The sequence below is a fragment of the Myodes glareolus genome, chromosome 13 (assembly GCF_982192425.1).
Source record: "Myodes glareolus chromosome 13, mMyoGla1.1, whole genome shotgun sequence".
In the NCBI taxonomy this organism is placed as follows: domain Eukaryota; kingdom Metazoa; phylum Chordata; class Mammalia; order Rodentia; family Cricetidae; genus Myodes; species Myodes glareolus.
This window is the reverse complement of record NC_142038.1, coordinates 14,728,490-14,749,574: the sequence shown is the minus strand read 5'-3', so window position 1 is coordinate 14,749,574 and position 21,085 is coordinate 14,728,490. Positions and strand designations below refer to the sequence as shown.

The following is a 21,085-nucleotide window of genomic DNA, read 5'->3' as shown; positions in this document are numbered from 1 at the left end:
ATACTGTTGACAAATTACATCCTCCCTCAGGTTTTTCTAAACAACAAATTGGAAACTAGACTTGTGAAAGAATGTGTTAGCTAATCATTTAGCATTTGAGCCTTGACCAGTATGTCCATCTTCCTTGTCTTCGGTAACTTGGAGGGTCTTCATTCTGACATCACCCTGGAGCATTAGCATGACACTGGCCCTCCTAGGTTTCAGGAACACCAAATGCTAGAAGCGTTTCATAAAAAAGCAGCCCATACATCTCAGGAAAGTCAGCTAGTTCCAAGGCTGTTGTCCTAGGTGACGCTGCCTCACAGGCTAGGCGTGCGAGGGAGAAAGGGATTGTGTTCTAGTCCTGCTAGCTATGTGGCAATGTGTCCTGTGGTGGCAAGGGTTAGTCCCTGGGTGCCCTGTGGTGGCGAGGGTTAGCCCTTGGGTTGCTGGCCCAGACCTGGACGTTGAGAAGGTCAGTTCCAGTCCAGATGTGGGAAAGAGAGAGAGTCAGACTAACTCATCATCTCTGGAAGTCACAACAATGTAGAAAACCTGGACACGATGACCTTGTTTCGCTGGGTGACACAGAACTAAATGCTGCTTAGTTCTGTTTGTGCTGTGTGAGCAGCCCTGGCAGCTACGGAGATTTATACTGCTGAAAAACCTGATCCCTCGCTTTTCCCTTACACTTTTTTTTTTTTTTTTGTGGGTGAATTTAATCTTTGTACCTGCCATGTCTGCTGAGTATATAATTAGCAGGCTGACATCTGAGCAGGGCTTCTCGGCTAGCTTTATTTAGGGGTGGAACTTTTTTTTTTTTTTTTTGCTTTGGGTAAACTTAGGTACCCCAACTTCCTTATTAATCAGGATAATAAGGACAGCCTTATCCAACCCTCAGAATGCATCAAGAACACAGAAATATCTGAGTCTAGGTGTCAATTAGAGTCACCTTGTCCTTTAGATGTGACTGAAAATGGCTCGGTAAAAGTCTGTGCCTCCTTCTAGGTTTCTGGTCATTTCTTGGAGGCAGTTCTGTGGTCATCTCTGACTACAGCGTCTGAAACGGTTCCCCATTAGGGATTGTCCGCTGTCGGCCTGCTGCTGTCCCCCTTCCCCACAGAAGACTGTCACAGGGTTCAGAGCGTGTTCTCCATTAGTGCTGTGTAGCGCACAGAAAGACTCCTCTAACCATGGACCTCGCAGACCTCCACGTTTAGGACTAAACAGGACTCACTTCCGGGCAACAAGGCCAGTAATAAAACACATCATTCAAGGTAACCAGTATCAGCATCAGGTCACAGGTTCTCTTAATTGGCTATTTTCCTAGGCGGGGGATGGCACATGCCTTTAATCCCAGCACTCGGGAGGCAGAGGCTGGCGGATCTCTGTGAGTTCAAGGTCAGCCTGGTCTACAAAGCAAGTTCTTGGAGAGCTAGAGAAACCTTGTCTTGAAAAAACATAAAAAAAAAAGTTGAAGGAGGTTCCCAAGACATTGTCTACACGTGTAAATCTCCAGACTACTGCCTAAGATTCAGCCTCCCTGCTCCTTCCTTGCTTTGCTCTAACATCCTTACACAGCCAAAGCTGGTATCCAACTTAAGTAGAGAAAATCTTTCTCTAAACTTTTCCCCCGACTCTAGAGTTTTGTCTGCATATCTTAAAACACCAAACTAAAGTTTCAGAATATTATTTGTAAGGATTTGCCCACTAACACCAAGCAAGAGTTCTGTTCCTCCTCCTCCATGTCAGAGACTTGGTCTGTGCATTGTGTGTGTTTAACATGAATCGGGGTGGGGGGGGGATTCATTGGATAACAAAGTACTAAACACTAACAAAATAACAGGACAAGAACGTTTGATCCAGTCAACACTATTTATTGAGTGCCTTTGATGTTCTAGGCACTGAGTTAGTCAGTCATAAAGGGGAACAGTAGCAGACATAGCTCTGCCCTTGTGTGGCTTACAGAGCTGGTGTGAGAGAAACATCACGTACAGAGGCGAAGCGAAGCTGTGAGTGACAAGTGTGGGAAGATGGGTGTAGGGGCTGGGAAAAACACACACACTACCTAGTGGGAGCTGGGCAGGCCAAGTCCATGAGGCTGCAGAGCTGTGACCTGCAGGTTCACTAGGTTGATTTGGGGTCGGCAACGACATTTCAGGTGAAGGAAGCAGGCCACAGGAAGTCTCTGGAACACCAGGAAGCCTTGGGAGAGGATGGAGAGGAGGCCCACATGGCTGGGGTTGCAAACTTGAGTAGCACTGAGAAGTGAGATTAAGTTAGAGAGAGAGGAGTGAAGCCGGACCACTACAAAGTTTCACGTTAGGGAAAGATGACAAAACTTTACATTTTGGGGGAAAAACCACTCCTCCAGCTACAGTACAGATGACAAACAGGAACATTACAAAGACTGGAGCTGAACTGTCAGCTCTGGAGTGCCCGTGTGGGGACGGCTAATTATTCAGAGAAGTGGTTTATCTCTATGGGTGCTGTGATTCAATACTATACTAAATGGATATATACATACAAACAGCCAGAACATCTTTCGTATCGGTGACTAAAAAGTCACCAACAAAAGTGGTCTTTGCTCCCCAGACTTCCTGTGGCTTTCTCCACTTAGGAAAGTTATTAGCACATACTAATTATACAAACAGTGTATTTATTACATTTTCATAATCCTTATACTTTGAATTCACTTTTAACCATTTATATTCCCTCCTCCACCCCCTTGTTTTTCTGCAGGGAGGGGGTCAAGTGGGGGCACTGGGGATCAAACCCAATACCCTGTTCAGACTAACCACTTTCTACCCAAGCTATATTTGCAGACACTTTTCTTGCTTTTTAAAACATGATATCCTTAAATAGTTATTTTTAATTTTTGTACACTGAAGGAAGAGAAGAAAAATCACACACTATAAACCCATAGTACCTCCTTAAACTTAGTTCTTCTCTGTCAAGAGAGAATATTCAAAGTCACAACCAGTGCTTTCTTTTAATATTCTCCTAAAAAAAACCAAAATAAACAAAAACTCCATGTATTTGGGCTTTGGGATGTAGCTCAGTTGGTAGAGTATTTGCTTTACAGACACAAAGTCCTGGGTTCGATCCCGAGTACCACACAAGCCTGGTATGATGGCATCTGACTGTTACCCCAGCATTCTGAAGGTGGAAGCAGAAACATCAGAAGCTCAAGGTCATCCTTGGCTACATAGCAAGTTCGAGGTTAGTCTGGGATACATAAGACCCCATCTCAAAGGAAAAAAGAAGAAAGAGAAAGATGGGATGGCAAGGCTCCCACTGATTACTTCCTTAGTTCACCAGTCCCCAAATCTTCAGTAAGGACAGATCTCGTACACTTTACTATGAACACACACCTCTGTAAGATGAACGTCTCATCCCTGTCTATCTGTGACAAACACACTGAAGAAGGATTTCTATTTCACTAATAAAGGGAAAAGTAGCAAAATTTCAAGCTAGAATCAGAATATGCAAAAAAATAAGAGTTGAATTATATGTATTAACTTAAAGGCATAATGAAGATATTTGCACTAGGAGGCAAAAATCTTCTTTCCTTTTTATACTACAGAATCAAACCCAGTGCCTCAGACATTTTAGGCAAGTGTTCTAACCACCAAGCTACACTCGCAGCCTAAAAATTACAAACCTTAGGAAAGAAATATTCAAAACTTTATGGTCAGATTACAAAAGCATACTTAATAACGCCAGCTCTCAAGCAGGGGGACTGTCAGCTTGAGGCACAGTGAGACTTGTTAAAAAGGGAGAGAGAAGACAGGAAGAGGGTAGGACTTGAGAGAGGGTTTTTAAATTGATGAAGTTGTATTTTCAATAGACTAATAAAACAGACCACTCCTGTGTGGGCTTAGGAACATGAATGAATATAAAAATATATGTTATAAGTCAGATGTATTTCTGCCCTTTTTCTTTCTTTCCTTTCTTTCTTTCTTTTCTTTTCTTTTCTTTTTTTTAGATTAAAGTCTTACTATGTAACCCAGGCTCTCTTGGATCTCAAATTCTCCTGCCTTACCCTCACAAATGCAAACGAAACAGGTTTGTGCCACCATGCCCAACAGAGAGATCAACTAGAAAGAAGGAATGACTTGGAGATACATAAAGACCCCGTGTCAGTTTTATTTCTACTAACAGAAAACAACCTCAGTGCTCCAAGACACAACTCTAAAATGAAATAAAATCACTAAGCTCACACTTTCAGAGACCACTTGATGCTACAGAAAATGCTCATGAGAAGAGTAGTTAAAGACTTGTCTGCTAGCCAGCGCTTTATTTTGAAGCCCTACAGTCAGTGTTTCTCTACATCACTCAGCTATTTGCCCCTTTATGGCTTTCATTATTTTTATTGTGCCAAAAATAATGCCTCAGAGTTTCTTACAGAGGATTTTTTGATAATAAACTCCTAGTTTTTGTTTGTCCAATAAAATATCTTTATTTAAGAAAATAGTGGAGGGAGACCAGCCTTCACGTAAAAATATGCATGAATAAACTATGCACATATGCAAACATATGTATAAGAATCTATAAAATATCTCTCTATATATACCCTCAATTTAAGCACTTAGAAAAGAGACGGCCTTTTTCTCCGAGGCTAGTCCACACTCGTGTCTTCCAAAGTCACCCAGGCAGCTCAGTGACGCAGCGGCAGGGCCCACTCTGACTCCTGACTTCGTCCATGGGTCCACCTGCACATTCAGCTCACAGACCAGCTCCAGGACCGCAGGCCCCGAAGGCGATCCTCTCCATGGGTAGGGATTTGTAGATACTTCTCCCCAAAGTTAGAAGCTTCACTCGATGACTCGTTTTTTCCAAATAACACTTGATGTGGCATTTTCATTCGACCATACTCATCGTTTACCATCTATTGAAAGAGTTAGCTTATCTATTAATTCAATCCATTACATCACTAATTTTGGCAAAGTATATTCACATTGGGAGTAAAGTTTTGTGTCTCTGTTCAGGCCTAGAATATCAAGGTAATTGTTACGCAGAACTAACCCAAACTGTGCATAACACACGGTATTCCTGACCCCTACTGACTGAGCTACCGTGGAGCCACCATCTTCCTCAGTCACTGCTACAAGAAAACCAACTCCATGGTATCTAATTCACAGTAGACTACCCAGGACCATGTGTTGAAAGAAACCGGGATGTTGAAAAAAATGTTAAGATAAACCCTAGTCCAAACTGCACTGACTATTCCAGTGAACTCCCACCATGTTACCATCAATATGGCCTCTACATTTTTTTCCATGTTAGGACAAATTCTATACAAACTGACAAAATATCATTTTGTAGCCAAGAGGACCCAGTCCTAGATACTTTGCCAATAATGGTAGTTAAGCTGGGCAGAGCTAACTCCAACACTGCGTAGGGTACTGGCTTCTATCTGTTCAAGAGACACAAGAGCAATACCCCTGAAAAAAATCTATAATTTTATCCCATCTGCACTTTAAGAAGGATGCTGGGTATTTTTTTATCATTTAAAAATTATTTATTGTTCCCTCTCACTACTGAGTCAGCTCAGCAGTCCAGCTCCATCTTAAGGATTATTAGGGACAAAATAATTTTAAGGGAAAAAAATCCAAAACATAAAGAAAAAATCACTCACGACCAACAACAAAAGCCTGCAGTACAGGTCTGGGAACCCAGCCACAGCACGTCCACGTCTGTGCCTTCCGGAGCACCGCTCTCATTTCTTGATGGGAATGCCAATCACCATAAAGTCTTCCGCCAGCGTCACTTCTTGGAGATCTAACACTGACTCGGCTTGCCTTTTCAGCTCTGCAATGCCATCTGTCTCTCCTTCTCTAGCCAAGGCGATCGGTTTGTACCGCTGGCTGAAGTGAGTCAGGACCAGCCTCTTTGCACGGCACAGCTTCGCGAATGTTGCTGCCATCTGGGGTGTGCTGTGGCCATGCTCTTTTGCTTTGTCCATCTGAGAATCATCCAGAGTTGCCTCGTGGATCAACAGGTCTGCTTCAAAGCACAGCTTCACTCCTCCATCACCCACAACCCCGCAACAGTCACCCAATATGCAGATTTTTCTTCCAACCATAGGCTTTTTTAAGACATCTTGGGGAGAAATTGTAACTCCATTATCCAAAACAACAGAAATTCCATTTTTCAGCTTCCCATAGGCAGGACCTGGGGGCACACCTGATGATGCAGAAACAGATAACATTACATCAATACATGGAATTATGATTTATAAAGAAACAACTTTAACAGCACAGCAAACAGCAAATAGCAAAGGCATCCAGGGGTCTTAAATCAGCAGTTAAGGGCATTTGCTGCCCTTCCAAAGGACCTGAAGTCAATTCCTAGCACCCACATGACAGTTCACAAACGTCTGTACCTCCAGTACCAGGGCCTCTGAGGATGACAGACAGGTATATGGTACACACATAATGCAGACAAAACATCCATACACATAAAATTTTAAAATTAAAGATATCTGATCATTTCCAAAACTGCAAGAGATGCTTTCCTACTAGTAGACAACTGTGATATTTAAACATTTTAAAAGTTCAGTGTTGCTATTAACAACAGCTTTACGCTTTTCCTAGCACATGTGTGAGCTGACTTTTAAGCTCTGAAGTATCACTTAGGCCTTACTAGACTTGAGACACCAGCTTTGATTTTCTGCTTTGCATGAGAATAACACTTTGGGGGATCCTTTATTTACTACTACAACAAAGAATAGATCTAAATAATCATATAATCAATATCTCCAGTCAGAGTAAGTGTCTGCAAACAGACTAACTGAATAAGAAACTTAGTAGAGAGGACTATTGGGATCCTAAGTTGGAGCTAGGAACCTTTGCAGTCAAGCCTAACAACCTCAGTTTGTTTCCTGAGAGCCACATGGTGGAAGGAGAGAATCGACTCCCAGAAGTTATCCTCTGACCCCTACCTGCACACCACGGCAAACACACATGCACACACACACACACCAAGCAAAACCACCTAAAATAAGGTCAAGGGATATTTCAGGCAATCATACATGATTAATCTTCTTGGTAGATTGTAGTAGTTCCAGATTTCAAGCTTCAGCGTTATTTAATACAGAATAACACAGAGAATAACACTTACAAACAAATATATGGTCAATATTTCCAACAGTGATCATGTTTAAAGTTTCCAAATATAACTATTTACACAAAATTTGCATGACAAAAATACCTTTGACCTACATCACTTTCCTCGTTATCTAGTATATTATTTCAGTTGGGGAAGGCAACTAAAATTTAGATGAATCACTACCGTTCTTTCAATAGGAATATCCATGTCATGCCAGGTAAGGCTGGGCATAGGATAGACCTGACCTCCATTTCTTAAGGTCTCCTCACTTGTGCATCAAGGCCTCACATGGAGAAATGACAACTTCTTCAAGGCCCTTTTCCCATCTTTGTGTGTTTCCTTCCCACTATGGCGACCATGGTATATGTAGAACCAGTTAAGGTGCAGCGTCCTGAATGCCAAATTAATTCAGTCAGATGGAATGAATAGGCAAGGTAGACAGAAAGGGAAGTCTTGAGGCAGTTGGCTGCTGTTGCAAAGACCCATGGCAAAAATCCTTGCACTGAAGATGGCATTGAAGGGCCAAGGAGATGTCTCAGTGGGTAAAGTGGGTAAAGTGCGTGGGGGACCTGAGCTCAGATCCCAGGACCCATGAAAAAGCCAGGTGTAACCCTAGCATCACGGTCTTGCTGCATAGCCAATCTAGCCAAAATAATGAGCTCTAGGTTCACTGAGAGAGCCTGCATCAAAAAGGTAGACAGTAATTGAGGACTCTTCATGTTGACCTCTGACCTTTGCATGCACATGCACGGATGAGAGCACACACACACACACACACACACACACACACACACACACACACACACACAGCTCACACACCTCACACAAAGATGTCATCAAAAACATACCTGAAGACTGTGCACATTTCCAATTCCAAACAATCTTGAGGCAGAGGCCGGAGGATCATGAGTTTGAATTTGAGCTACATAGTAAGTTGTGGGCCAGGCTGGGCTACAGAGTGAAAATCCTGTATCAAACAATAAGATAGAAACAGATTTAAAAAATGAAAATACAACTTCAAAAATAAAACATGACTATTACAAGTATAGGTTAGTGGCAGAGCACATGGGCTTGAACCCTAGCACAACCGATATAAAACAAAAGGAAAGCACAAGGAAATAAAAATAAATCATGGACTTACCAGCCCAATTCAAACCACCTTGCCAACCAAGTCAGAGCTGGGCCTGTTCATACAGGCTGTATCCCAGCTTCTCAGAATGATCTCACATTCAAAACCACCATGAGCAACTTAGTGAAACCCTGGCTCAGGTAAAAAATAATAAAAGAATCGGAGATAGAGCTCAGTGCTTGTTTAGCTTGGGTCCTAGATTCAATCCCCAATGCAGCCAAAAGGAAGAAAAAAGAATGTGAATCCAGGAAACTAACGAGAAAAGATTCAAATATATTAAATATTCTAGTTTTGTTCTGAATAGCATCTTTAGACACCAAAGATTTTCCTTAATAAGCAAATTTTGGGCAAAGGAAGTGAGTGCTTACTGTGAGCACACAGGAAACAGGCTACCCTGGCACTCCCAGTGGCTTCCGGTAAGACAGCTCAGATAAAGAAGGAAAGGCATACTCACCGAGGTCTTTCAGCTTCTGTGCATTGAGTTTACCTGCACGTTTCTTTTCCACAATTGAAAAACCAAAGGATGGAATTCTGTGAAAGAGGCGAAATGCTTTTACAACAAACTGCTCATCATCAACCAGACAGTAGGAGTTTTCTTCTGTGTCTAACAAGATAGTTCGTCCCTGTCCTTTGGGAGGGCTGTCTGCTTCATTCACATGTGAAAATTCCTTTAGTTCTTCCACAGGACACTGATCAGCTGTAGGCACTATCTCATGGACCACATAAGGAAAAACCAGCTCTGTATGGGAGAGCTCCATGGTTCTCCAGATAAAGTCCCGAAGCCCTACAGGGCCATAGATCTCAATAGGCTGCCTTGTGACCACAGAGCCACTCTGTAGGCTGATCGTACAGAGGAGGCCCGGAAGGCCGAAGAAGTGGTCTCCATGAAGATGTGTGATGAAGATCTTGGTAATTCTCCCTTTTGATTGAGACAGAGAAAAAAATTAGGATAATTTTCAGAAATAAAAACCAAAACAAAACTATTTGACTCAGTATCCCCAGCCCTCAGCCTGATATTGGAGGTTAGCCTTGTGCACACAGGACAGTTGCTCTGCCACTAAGGAACACCCTCAGTTCCACAGACAAAGAAATTTAAAATAAGCCTAAGAACTTACGTAAAAAGTAGTAAGCGGAAATTGGACGTTCTTTATGTTACCATCCACTTACTTATTCCTTTCATCTTGCTGTGTGACTCCAGAAAAAAGAGAGATAGGTTTTATTATGCTCTATGGTCTTGTTAGTTGGTTGGTTTTTCTGTATGTGTTCTGTATGTTTGTGGGGTGTGAATGTGGTGTTGTGTGTGTAGACTGTGCACATGAATATGTAGCTATACATGCATGTAGAGACCAGAGGAGGTGTTTGGGTGACTTCTTCTACTGCTCCCTACTTTCATCTTAAGCCAGGCTCTCTTACAAACCAGCTCACCATTTTGTCCAGGCTGGATGACCAGTGAGTTCCCAGGCTCTGTTTCCTTGACTACCCACTAATGCTGGGGTTAAAGGCACCAGACATGCCCAGCTCTTTACACAGATGTGGGGATTTGAATTCAGGACCTCGAGCTAGACAGCAAGCACTCTTACCCTTGAGACTTCTACCCAGCACTACTTGGTTGCTTTCTGAGACAAAATCTCACTCTGTAGCCCATGCTAACCTGGAACTCATCATGTAATCCAGGCAGCCTTGAACTTGTGGCAATTCTCCTGCCTTAGCCTTCCAAGGGATAGGATTATAGGTGTAAACTACCAAGCCCAGTTCCTCCAGATGGTTAAACAGTATACTATTTTTTCTATGAAAATATTCAAATTACAATGCTTTACAGCTTTCCAAGTGTTTTCCTACATAGCCTCATTTTCCAGAGTGAAATATAAAAAAGCTCATCAAGAGGGCTGGAGAGATGGCTCAGAGGTTAGGAGCACTGACTGCTCTTTCAGAGATCCTGAGTTCAATTCCCAGTAACCACATGATGGCTCACAACCGTCCATAATGAGATCTGGTGCCCTCTTCTGGTGTGCAAACATACACGGAGGCAGAATGTTGTATATGTAATAAATAAATCTCAAAAACAAAACACTTGTAGGTCAACTGTTCACACTAGAAAACTCAACTAACTAGGCCTCAAGTGTCAAAGTATCTTTCATCTACACTGTCTGCCGTCAGTGCTCTGAGACGAACCTGCAGCAACGTGGACTGTTCCAAGGTCCTAACTGACTGCATCACGCCTAAGCCCAAACCTGACTTTTAAGGTCTCCTTCCTGGATAGGGATTCACCAATAAAGACTGAACTATGTGTCCCAGTGGAATGTGGGGAAGGACAAACAGGACCAGGACTGAGGAAGAAAGGAGGAGGAGGAAGAAGAAGATAACTGGAAGAGGAACAGGTGAGACAAGAGGCAGGTCATGAACACCAGATGCCAGGCTGCAGACTGAAGGCAGATCCCTGATCATACTACACGAGGCCACATGGGCCCAGCTCTTGTTTCCAGTCTGAATCTACACCACAGCTTTTTCAGTGCACACTGGCTTAGTCATAACTTGATTCAGCTAATGGTAAACTGAATTTACTGTTGGTAAATGGCAGGATGCCACATCAGCATTTTCTGAGATGTACCATGGGCATTTTGAAAGTAACAATCAAAATAAACAAACAGCATATTTCCAGTAGAACAGGCTCAAGGGCCACCTATCTGAAGTATATGATACCATAAAAGTACAGGAGCAGTTTATTGATACCATAAAAGAACAGGAACAGTTTATCACACTGTGATTTGTTCTGACAGCAAATGCTCTCAGAGCAAGACTTCCCAGAAGGACTACGCCTAGGCTGTAGTGGCCTGGAACAATAGCTGGCTCAGAGGCAGACTTGGGTCCTCGAGGACCCCCTGCCAGGAGGCGCCGCTTGCCGCACTTTCTCTCTCTCTCTCTCTCTCTCTCTCTCTCTCTCTCTCTCTCTCTCTCTCTCTCTCTCTCTCTCGTCTTCCACATGCTGCCTTTGCTCTTCTGTTCTTCAGGTCTGTTTTATAATTTTGTATGGTGTTGGGGATTGAATCTAGGGTGCCATACACATACTTAGCAAGTGCTCACTTACTGAGATATACTCCTGGGCCCCTTTTAGCCTTCATATTTTACTGCTTTTTCTTTTTTTAAAAAAAAAAAAACTTCAAATGAAAGGATAGTCCTTAAATTTCCCATTTTCCCTTTCCAGGCTGTCTCTTAATATGACCCAAGGACTTTATAAACAAAAGAACTACAGCAGTTACCAAATCCAGATCCCATGTTGGCCTCAAAACTGCCAACATCAGGCTTTCTAGGTCTTCTCACTATCTATTGCAAAACAAAGCCAAAGCTGAACACAAAACAGCCTGGGAACCCAGAACAAGTGTAGCAAACAAAGTAAGAGAAAAACTGCTTCCCATAGTTATCAGTTTCAAGAAGGCCAGGCATTTCATTTTCGGGAAATGTGATTTCTGAGAGACAAGGAATGGCAACCACAGTTATGAAAGCTATGAAGAAGCCTGCAGATGAAGAGTGAAGATCACGCCGATGCCCTTCCCATAAGCAGAAGGAAGTGGTGGGGAAACACTGCCCACAGAGAAGCAGAACACTGAGCATCCTTAGGTGGACATGATGGTGCAATTAAATCTGCTGTTCTACAGCATGTGATAAATACACTGCTCAGCTAAAAACATCAAAAGTGGTTACTATCAACTAAAGTGTGGCTCCATTTAGGCAAATTACACACACTTCTATACATATTCACACAATCACATCTGTATTTATAGAATGTACCTGTGGGAGCTAAGAACGTAACTCGGTAGAGTGTTTGTCTATCATTCATGAAGTCCTGAATTCACTCCCCAGTACCACAGGAAAAAGAAAAAGGCAGGAGGGTTGATATTCAAAGTCATGGGCTACATAACAAGCTCAAAGCCTCATGATTACATGAAACTCTGCCTCGAAGAAAAGAGAGAGAGGTTTTGGGGGGTGTCTATGTGAGGAAGACTTGGGCGTTTCTTATTTACACCCTTTAGTTTTGTTTTATTTGAATTTCTTCAATGAAAATATGTGTTCAAGAATGTTATAATTAAGAAGTGTTGTTCCTTTGAACAAGGTCTCATGTAGCTCGGGCTTTACAAAAACAGATAACCATGAACTCCTAATCTTCCTGCCTCTACCACCTAAGTACCGGGCTAACGGGAATGTGACACTGGAGCAGCCTACTGCGAAAGTTGAATCAGAAAGACCACAAATTCAAGGCCTTCCTGACTACTGAGTGAATTGAAGGAAAGTCAATGGGTAACAGCAAATTCTTACCTCAAAATAAAAAGTACTAGGATGTGGCTCAGTGGCAAAGCACTCAATTGCCAGTTCTCTCCCTCCCCCCGCCCCTCTCTCTCTCTCTCTCACACACACACACACATATAAATATATAATTAATTTTTTTTTAGTTTGGGGCTGAATCCAGGGCCTTGCAGATGGCCCCACTTAAAATGTTATCATTTGTGTTGTCACCATGCTGTTGTAATGCTTTTAGGAATCGCCTAATACTCATTTCTTCCACTTTGTTGGTTTTGGTTTCAATAATGGGGACTGGGACACAGTGGTACATATACTAAGCATGCATTCTACCATAATTAGTGCTCTTTCTTTCATGCTGCAAGTATTTAAAAATACCTCCCTTTTTCCTGTATCTACATGATTGATGACTGCTGGTTCCTGGACACCAGAAGAACATTTCTTTAAAGGTCAAGTGCATACCCTCGGATGATCTGTGGCAACTATGATTTATCAAGACCTCAAGAGTGGGACCCTAAATGTCCACCTTTGACCACGAACAGGAGCCTATTAGGCATTTACCAAGCACACAAGTGTCAGTAAACCTACCTAACTCCATATTAATGTGCAAGTACAAAACTGCTTAAATAGCACAGTTCCAGACACTAACGAGGCTAAGAAGTTAACAAACTATATAAAACAAAGGAGGTTCAGGAAACCTTGAGGAAATAGCCTTTGAGAGGAGATTTAAATGATGAAAACCTGATAATTGATGAGCTATTAGAAATTATTTTTAAAGATTTAAATGATGAGATGGAAGCAGCCACGGGAGATATGAATTACTTAATATATATAATTCCTTTAATTTTTTTCTGAGACAAGGGCTCACTGTGTAGCTCAGGCTATCCTCTCTACCTCCCGAGTTCTAGGATTCCAAGCAAGTGCCACACACCTGGTTTACAGCATTTCTTTTAGGCAGTTTGTATCCCTGCTCTGATTAAGCCCTCTGATCTGCTAAGGCCAACCGGAGATACAACTGGGCCTAACACCCAGGTCTGCTGTTTCCAGCTGGGAGCTCTCACCCCTGGAACCTCTGCTCCGGGTGCTGGTCTGGGCCCACTACTCCATTCCTTCAAGCTGGACTTCCATTCTCCCCAGGCCAGGGAGTTTTCCTCTCTCAGCAATTCATAGATAAACTTGTCTGAGATGGCTACCATGATAGCAAGGGGAGCATCCTCCATCTGTCCATAGACTGCCTGCCCTTTGCATTTTCCCATAATGCTATCTCCTGCTGGAGACCAGTTTGGCCACCAGCCCTCTGTTAGGGCATGGTTCATTTGCTACACCTCTTGTGTCTATCACTATCCTGCATGTCCAGACCTTCATAAATCCTTCTCTAAACACTTGCAGGATGAGTGAGAAGCAAGTAAAGGCATCTGACATTCAGCAGGCACTGCTGGATGCTGGATGCTCTTCCAAGTCTTGCCAGACAGAGCCCTAGCTCTGAAGTGGATGCTGCTTCAGGGCTGTTACACAACAAGAGGTTCCCTGAGAGCCAAGACATGAAACACAACCAAAGACAATCCAAGAAAGCTGGGTGCACACTAACCTGCTTTAAGTTGGCTTTTCATAAGCTGTGTCTGTGTTCCCTCCCCACAGTCAAAGAGCCAGCACTCGCCCTCACACCGAAGAACCACAGCGGAGGCACCCCGGGTTGGGGATGGATATGCTGCTCCTGTCCCAAGAAAGGTCACATCCATAGACATCTTTCAACCTGCAACAGAAATATTACCTGGGGGTTATTTTTTAAAAATCACCGCACCAAAACACATTCCTCTGAGATTTACTGACTGATTGATTAGTTTATGTTGGTGCGGGAACTGAACCTAGACCTCCATACTGGCTGAACATGAGTTCTCTGTGGAGTTGACCCCTATTTAGTCTCTGGCTAAAATGATTTGCTTGGTGGTTTAAAATGGTGCTGGTACTCTAACACTGAGCTATACCCCCAGTTCTGATTATACCTTAATTGGCTGAAACTACAAGCCATCAAACCTTATACAACTGCATGCACATGTGCACATGCATGTGTGCGCACACACAAAGCACTACAGTCTTAGGGATCAGCGGGTTAAGCCACTTGGCACTACATCTGACAACCTGAGTGTGACCCCTGGAATCCGCATGGTGGAGGGAACCTGTTCCTAGTTGTCCTCTTATCTCCACACTCTCTCCACACACAAATAAATCAATAAATATATATATTTTTAAAACCTATGGTTGAAGGGTCGGGGCTCAGTTCAATGGTAGAGCTCTTGCCTGGCATGTACTAGATTCTGGGCTTGGTACTTGGCACTGTAAGTAAAACACTGTAGTTGAATTCCAACCCTATGATAATCTCAAAAAGACAAATTACAGAGACAGTAAAAAGATGGGTGTTTGCTGGTAATACCATTGAAAGGATTAATAGGGGGCGCGCATTTCTAAGGAAACAAAACCATTCTATATGACGCAATTCAGCAATGTCGTTATATTGGAAATGGGGATGTAACTGGGGTAGAGCATGTACAAAGCTCTGGATTTGACTCCAGAACCACATATACAAAGAAATGTTGTCATGTACCAGTGCACACAGTGCACATGTGTTAATAATTGACTATACTGACTCGTGAACTTACCAGACTCATGTTAGTACAGAAGTGGGCAGAGAGGGTGAGAAGGCCCATGAGAAGGCGCCATACTCATACTAGTTCATTTTTTTTAAGTCGTAATAAAACTTGGATCTGGCTAAGGTTCTGAACAAGGGATAGTATTTGACTATGCCCACCGAGTGGCGCCGTGGAGACCAGACCTTTCCCGGGAAGACTGGGGACACCTGCAGATCTTTTGAAGCAGTGCAGATGGTGTCCTTCCCTCGAGGGCAGAGTTCGTGGCTGGTTTAGAGCACACCTTTGCCTTCTCCCCCAAGTCCTGAGTCTCAAGCACAGGGCCTGTTGCACAGAAGAGCTGCGGCAAGTGTGCCTCTAGCCGGGACTCTAGCTACTCTTCTCAGTGATCTGCAACCCAGAGGATGTAGATTTCTGCCAGCTCCTGGTACTATTCTCACTAGATCTAGGCACTGTGCCACCTTTGATCTCTGTCTGTGATGGGAGATTTGTGTCACAAACAATATATGAGGGCTAGCTGAAACTTATGAATGGCCAGTTCCACATGAATTGGATATGATTTAAAATTAGGAGGGTGCTGGGGATATGGTTCAATAGGTGAGCCTTTGCCTCATGTGGGATATGTGGGAGAAGCTCTGGTTCCAGCCCCAACCCTGGGGGAGGGGCAGAAGCAAAAGAATATGTAACTCTGGGGAGTAGAAAAGTCTTTCCTGCACAGGCAAGAAGCTCTGGAATTTAAAAACAATATTACACCATTTTGTAACATCTGTGTATCAAAAACTCGGTCAAATGACAGGAAAAAGGTAAACATACACAAAATCTCAGACTAAGGCAAATCTAAGCAGCAGAAAGATTTTGTAAGGACCAGATGACCAGGATGCCTGCTGCTAGACAGTGCCTTCTAAATATGACCAGGAAGCAACACACGTGAAGTCTCAACAGCATGGCTACCTAAGCATGCGCTGCAAATGATAATACAGTCTATGTGACCACGTGGATGGTGAAAATTTCAAAAGGTCCCACCCTAGAGGAAGAGCTACAATCAATGGGTGCTTAGGGAGGAAGAATCAGTTTTTTCTAGGCCCAGTCAGTCACTTGACAGGTTATCTGCTGTGTCCACCCAGCCAGTCACATGACAGGTTATCTGCTGTGTCCTGCATGGATCCAGGGACAGACGTGACTGTGGTGGCAAGGGAACGAAGAAAAGACAAACACATACACACACACACACACACACACACACACACACACACACACACACAGATGGAGTTGAATGGGCTGGGCTATCTGATGGGCCAACCCAACATCCCAGAAGCTCAGCGCTTTTATTCTAGAGAGTTGAACAGAGAGGACTACTGCACATAACTGAATAAGGAGGCAGGGCTCCTATTAAACAGAAAGGCAGGGCTAGCTAATGTCAGCAGGAGCAGTCTCTGTAGGAGAGCAGGTGCTAAGGTGGACATCTTCTGCACACATTGTCAACACTCCCCAGGCAGGCTTTGCCACCCCTCTGAGTGGGACCCTGGGTGGGCGGGCATAGGCTTTGCCTTTTTCCCATGGATCTGAGGCTGGGGTCCATGATATGGCTGTGCCACGTCAACAGCACACATTCACTCGGGGTTTCCTCCACTCCCTAGTTATCCAATCCCAGCTGGTCAGTCCCAAACACATGCTCACACGAGCAACACTAAGTGGATTCAGTAGGTCATATATATACACATATGAATATATGTGTGGAACAGTAGAAACTAAGGAAGAGGTCATGAATTTGAAAGTGGGGACAGGAATGAACTGGAAAGGGAAAGGGAGAGGTAGAAAAATATAAATACAGTACTTGTGATGAAATTCTCAAAATTTAAAGAAAGTAAAAATTGCTTTTAAGAGATTAAAGCCTCTTAAAATGTTCATGAGGTGCTGGAGAAGTGGTCTCCTGGGTCAGAAAGCTTGTAGCCCAGCTCGAGGAGCTCAAGCCCTAGAACCCACATGGTGGAAAGAGAGAGTCAACTCTCACAAGTTGTCTTCTGACAGCACACATACCCCTTCCAGCTTGTTTTAGTTTATAGAAACGTGAACGTGCTCAGCGAATCACACGTCACCGGGCAGATTCTAATGAAGAATGCCAACCAGAGCTGCGTGGGGCGACAGGAAGTGGGAAACAGTGTAATCACAAGTTTCCACACTGATGGTGGAGCGGCGAATTGCTATTACACTCTGGGAGTCTGGGAGAATAATCTGACTACAGATATTTCTAGTAATGATATTGTTGATAATAAATCCAAGCTATCTCATTTTTTTGGAATCTATCCTACAGAAATAAAGATCTATGTATAATACTGCTTACTGTGGTGCTTCTGGGTGGGCTAAAATATAGAAGCAATTTACATTTATGTCAACAAGAAAATGACTAGAGTATGTTCTTAATATGAATTATTCTATTGAATTATATTATTCTATAGGTAAACACACTTATCTGTTACTACAAGGATAACAATGGGGAAATTATAAATGGCTCCAGTGTAATCTCATCCTCTAGAACCATGCCCCAAGCCCCTACACTAACATAAGACAGCGTGGTGAGTTTATACAACACAAAATTAGTACAGGTGGTCTCCGGGATATTCAGAGTGATGGGAGGACAGACAGGAGAATCATTGGGTTCTTTGCAGTTGTAATGAGCTCATGGGTTTTATTTTTGGCTTATATTTAGTGAATTTTTCTAAGTAGTAAAAGGCCACACATGCTTTTATAAGTACACAACATTTAGCTTTCCTTTTCATTTTGGGAGAGCATTCCCTCCTCTCTTTTCCCCAACATGCCGCACACACAAGGTGGTTATCTACACCCAAGCATTAAGGTTACTGTTAGCATTCTGTCCATGAGTTACTCCGTATTTTTGTCTCTAAGACCAAGCTCACCTTTGACAACTAAGTAGTTTAGTGTCTGCAGGTTTACTGCACCCCTTCCTTGTTGCACTGTATTTTTCAGGAAGGGGAGGGATAACGTAGAAAGCTAACTTAAACGCATCAGGAAGAACAGGATGCTAACTGTTGCTGGCATTCATGTTGTTTGCCATTGAGAAACTGGGAGACAGAACTGATGGAAGGAAGAGTTTCTTTACAGTTCCGGCCAAAACTGCAGAAAGAGAAGTTCTAATGTGTCTCCTTCTTACCAAGAGCAGTGCTAGAGTTTATAGAAAAAGATGAATCAAAGGTCAGATGATATCTACATGTGAATTTAGCGGAGTCCAAATCATCAAAACTAAGAAGAGTCTCCATTCAGGGCTCTCTCTCGGGGATGGGCATTTTCACACCCAGGCAGCATTTCCTAATCTCCTATCTGAGGCTCCTATCCCTACTTTACATAATTGGTTTGCAATCCCTAACAAAGAATGAATCTAGACAAGAGGTTGGAAAACTAAAAGCACATCATAATTACTCAGGGAGCTTTAAAACACTCATGATTAGTTCCCATCCCAGAACAATTAACCAGGAAATTCTCTAAGGCACTTGTTTAGCTTCGTTTTTAAGAGGGTAGAGGGGTTGTTCCCCAGAATTCTAATACTGAGTCACATTTGGAAGTTTAGTGAAGCAGGCTAGGTGGTGCACACCTGTGATCCAAGCACTCAGACAGTGGAGCTAAGAGGATCTGGGAGACCAAAATCCCCAGCTTCAGCTACATAGCAACTTTAAGGTCAGACTGAGCTACAAGAGATACTTTCGAGTCAACCCAGGAAACAAAGCAACAAGAACGCCTTGGTAGAAAACTATAGCCCAAGGATCATAGCCTGAAATCATCAGTCAACATTAAAAATATGGTTTACTAAAAAAATATTCAGGTGGGGCATGGTGGCACATGCCTTTAATACCAGTTCTCAGAAGAGAGGCAGGCAGATCTCTACAAATGGTCTACACAGCAAGCTCGAGGTCACCTAAGGCTACACAGTAAGGACTTATCTCAAAACAACAAAAACAAACCCAAGTTGAAACTTTTCAGAGGCTAGAGAAATATCTTAGCCAAGTAAAGTGCCAGACATACAGGATGAGGGTTTGCGTACAGATCCCCAGCACCCACATAAAAACCTGCAACCCCAGGGCTGGGGAAGCAGACAAGTACATCTCTGGAACTCACTGGCCAGCCAGTCTAGACAACCTGTGAGTGAAAGACCTTGGTCTACCTCAAAAAACTAAGATAGAGAGTGATCTGGAAGACATGCAACATTTTCTGGCCTCCACCATGACAAGAGGCTTAAGTAGAGGGATTGAGAGTTTGAGGTCAACCTGGCCTAGAGAAACCCTATCTTGAGACAAAAACAAAGAAAAGGGGAGATTTGAAATACACACAGAATTAGACATGTCAGTTCAATACATTGCCACAGAGTATTCATGGAGCTTCAAATTCTCCTGGGCAACCTGGACTCCTCTCCAACCCAACTGGGTAGGAGGGGCTTCCAACAGGACGGACACAGTGTTAGAAATGTCTCCTTTTCTGCTGTTAATGTCTACAGATGGTCACTGGCAAGATCCATTATTTCATGAAGGGTTGCCACAAGGTGGTGGCCCTTAGTTGTTCCTTATTCAATAATCTGCTTACTCCGAGGAGCGCTTTACATATTAAAGATCCATAAAGTGAGGCAAGATCTTAGCTAAGTCTTGATGGTACAGTATGAAATGAACGGTAGGCCTCCATGAGGTTTTCTTGCCGAAAATAGAACCAGAACCAGAAAAGGCTAAATACCACTTTACTAAGGAATTTCATGGACATATACATACATACATACACACACACATATGTCATATATATATATATATATATATATATATGACAATACGCAGGTGGTAGGAAAATACACATAGGACACACAGCTTGGTTTTTCAGCTAGTACAGTACAAGGAAAGAAAGAAGAGGGGATTAGGAGAACGAAAGAGATGGGAGAAATCTCTGTAATAATGTGCAGCTTGTTTGGCTCTTGATTTGGATAAACTGGGAAGGGAAGAGACAAGAGGGAAAATGTAAACACTAATTGGGATAACAGATGATAATATGAAATGCTAACTAGATGGATGATGACTTTATGTTCAAAACCATAAATGCTTATCGACAAGCATTTAGCAGATGGAATGGGCACATTTCAGAATCGCTTTAAAGCAACCGCGGGAAAGAGGGTAATGGGGGAAACAAACTTGATGAGGAATTGGGATTTTTTTTTCCATGTATGCTTGAAAATTTCTCCGATACAAAGTTTAAAAATATACTCAATAATCAAAACCCTCCCAGCAGGTCAGGGGGCAAACAGCAATTATTTGAGCAATGGTGGTTTGGTGACATGCATCTCTCTAGGTATTAGGAATTAAATGCTAGCAAACCACATTTGGTCCCTGTCTTCTTGAACAAAAAGCAGCTGCTGGCTTTCCCAAGACCGTCATCCATTCGAAAGCGTGCGTAGTAATTTCAGCCTTGACAATGCTGTCACTTGTCACAGCAGGCCTGACTGCAGATCACAATCTCTGCTAACCATGGGGCCTCCCACAGCCCCTGGGTGACTAGTGGAGCCCAGCCGCTCCTCAGTTTCCAGGAAGGCAAGGCCTGGGGTGCAGGAGAGTGATGACGCCGCCCATCATTCTGGAGATGAAGGAGCTGTGTGGGCCTGAGAGTGAGTGGCCAGGCCTGTGACCACGGCCTGCCCCGGGTACTACTCGGCGCGTCCTCGCCTCAGGCGTTCTCGGGACCTCTGCGCCCGCCCCCCTCGGGCGTCCTGCCCCACTCACCCTCTCTCCGAGGCCCGCCGGAGGCGAGGGAGGCGCAGGCCGGCTCCGAGGCCCAGCAGTGCACGAGCAGAGACGCACGGCCGGAAGTGCGCCGCCCCGCGGTCCGCCGCTGCCGCTCTAGGCGCGTGGGAGGTGCGCGGGAGGTCCGCGCTCGGTGGCCC

General features: G+C 43.5%; 1 protein-coding gene across 2 annotated transcripts; it reads right to left on the bottom strand.

Moving 5' to 3' along the window:
- Positions 1 to 1,835: 1,835 nt before the first annotated feature.
- Positions 1,836 to 21,048, bottom strand: Elac1 (elaC ribonuclease Z 1). 2 transcript variants are annotated; one of them, XR_007228706.3, is made up of 5 exons: positions 20,925 to 21,048; positions 14,103 to 14,267; positions 8,676 to 9,140; positions 5,621 to 6,168; positions 1,836 to 4,870 (listed from the first exon to the last, which is right to left on the bottom strand). XR_007228706.3 is itself a non-coding variant. In XM_048419336.3 (4 exons), the coding sequence occupies exons 2-4, from the start codon at positions 14,257 to 14,259 to the stop codon at positions 5,702 to 5,704; spliced, it is 1,089 nt and encodes a 362-aa protein (XP_048275293.1). In that variant the 5' UTR covers positions 14,260 to 14,267; positions 20,925 to 21,048; the 3' UTR covers positions 1,836 to 5,701. The 2 variants fall into 2 exon arrangements, 1 of the variants encoding a protein (XP_048275293.1); XM_048419336.3 differs by having other exon boundaries at positions 1,836 to 6,168.
- Positions 21,049 to 21,085: the final 37 nt, after the last annotated feature.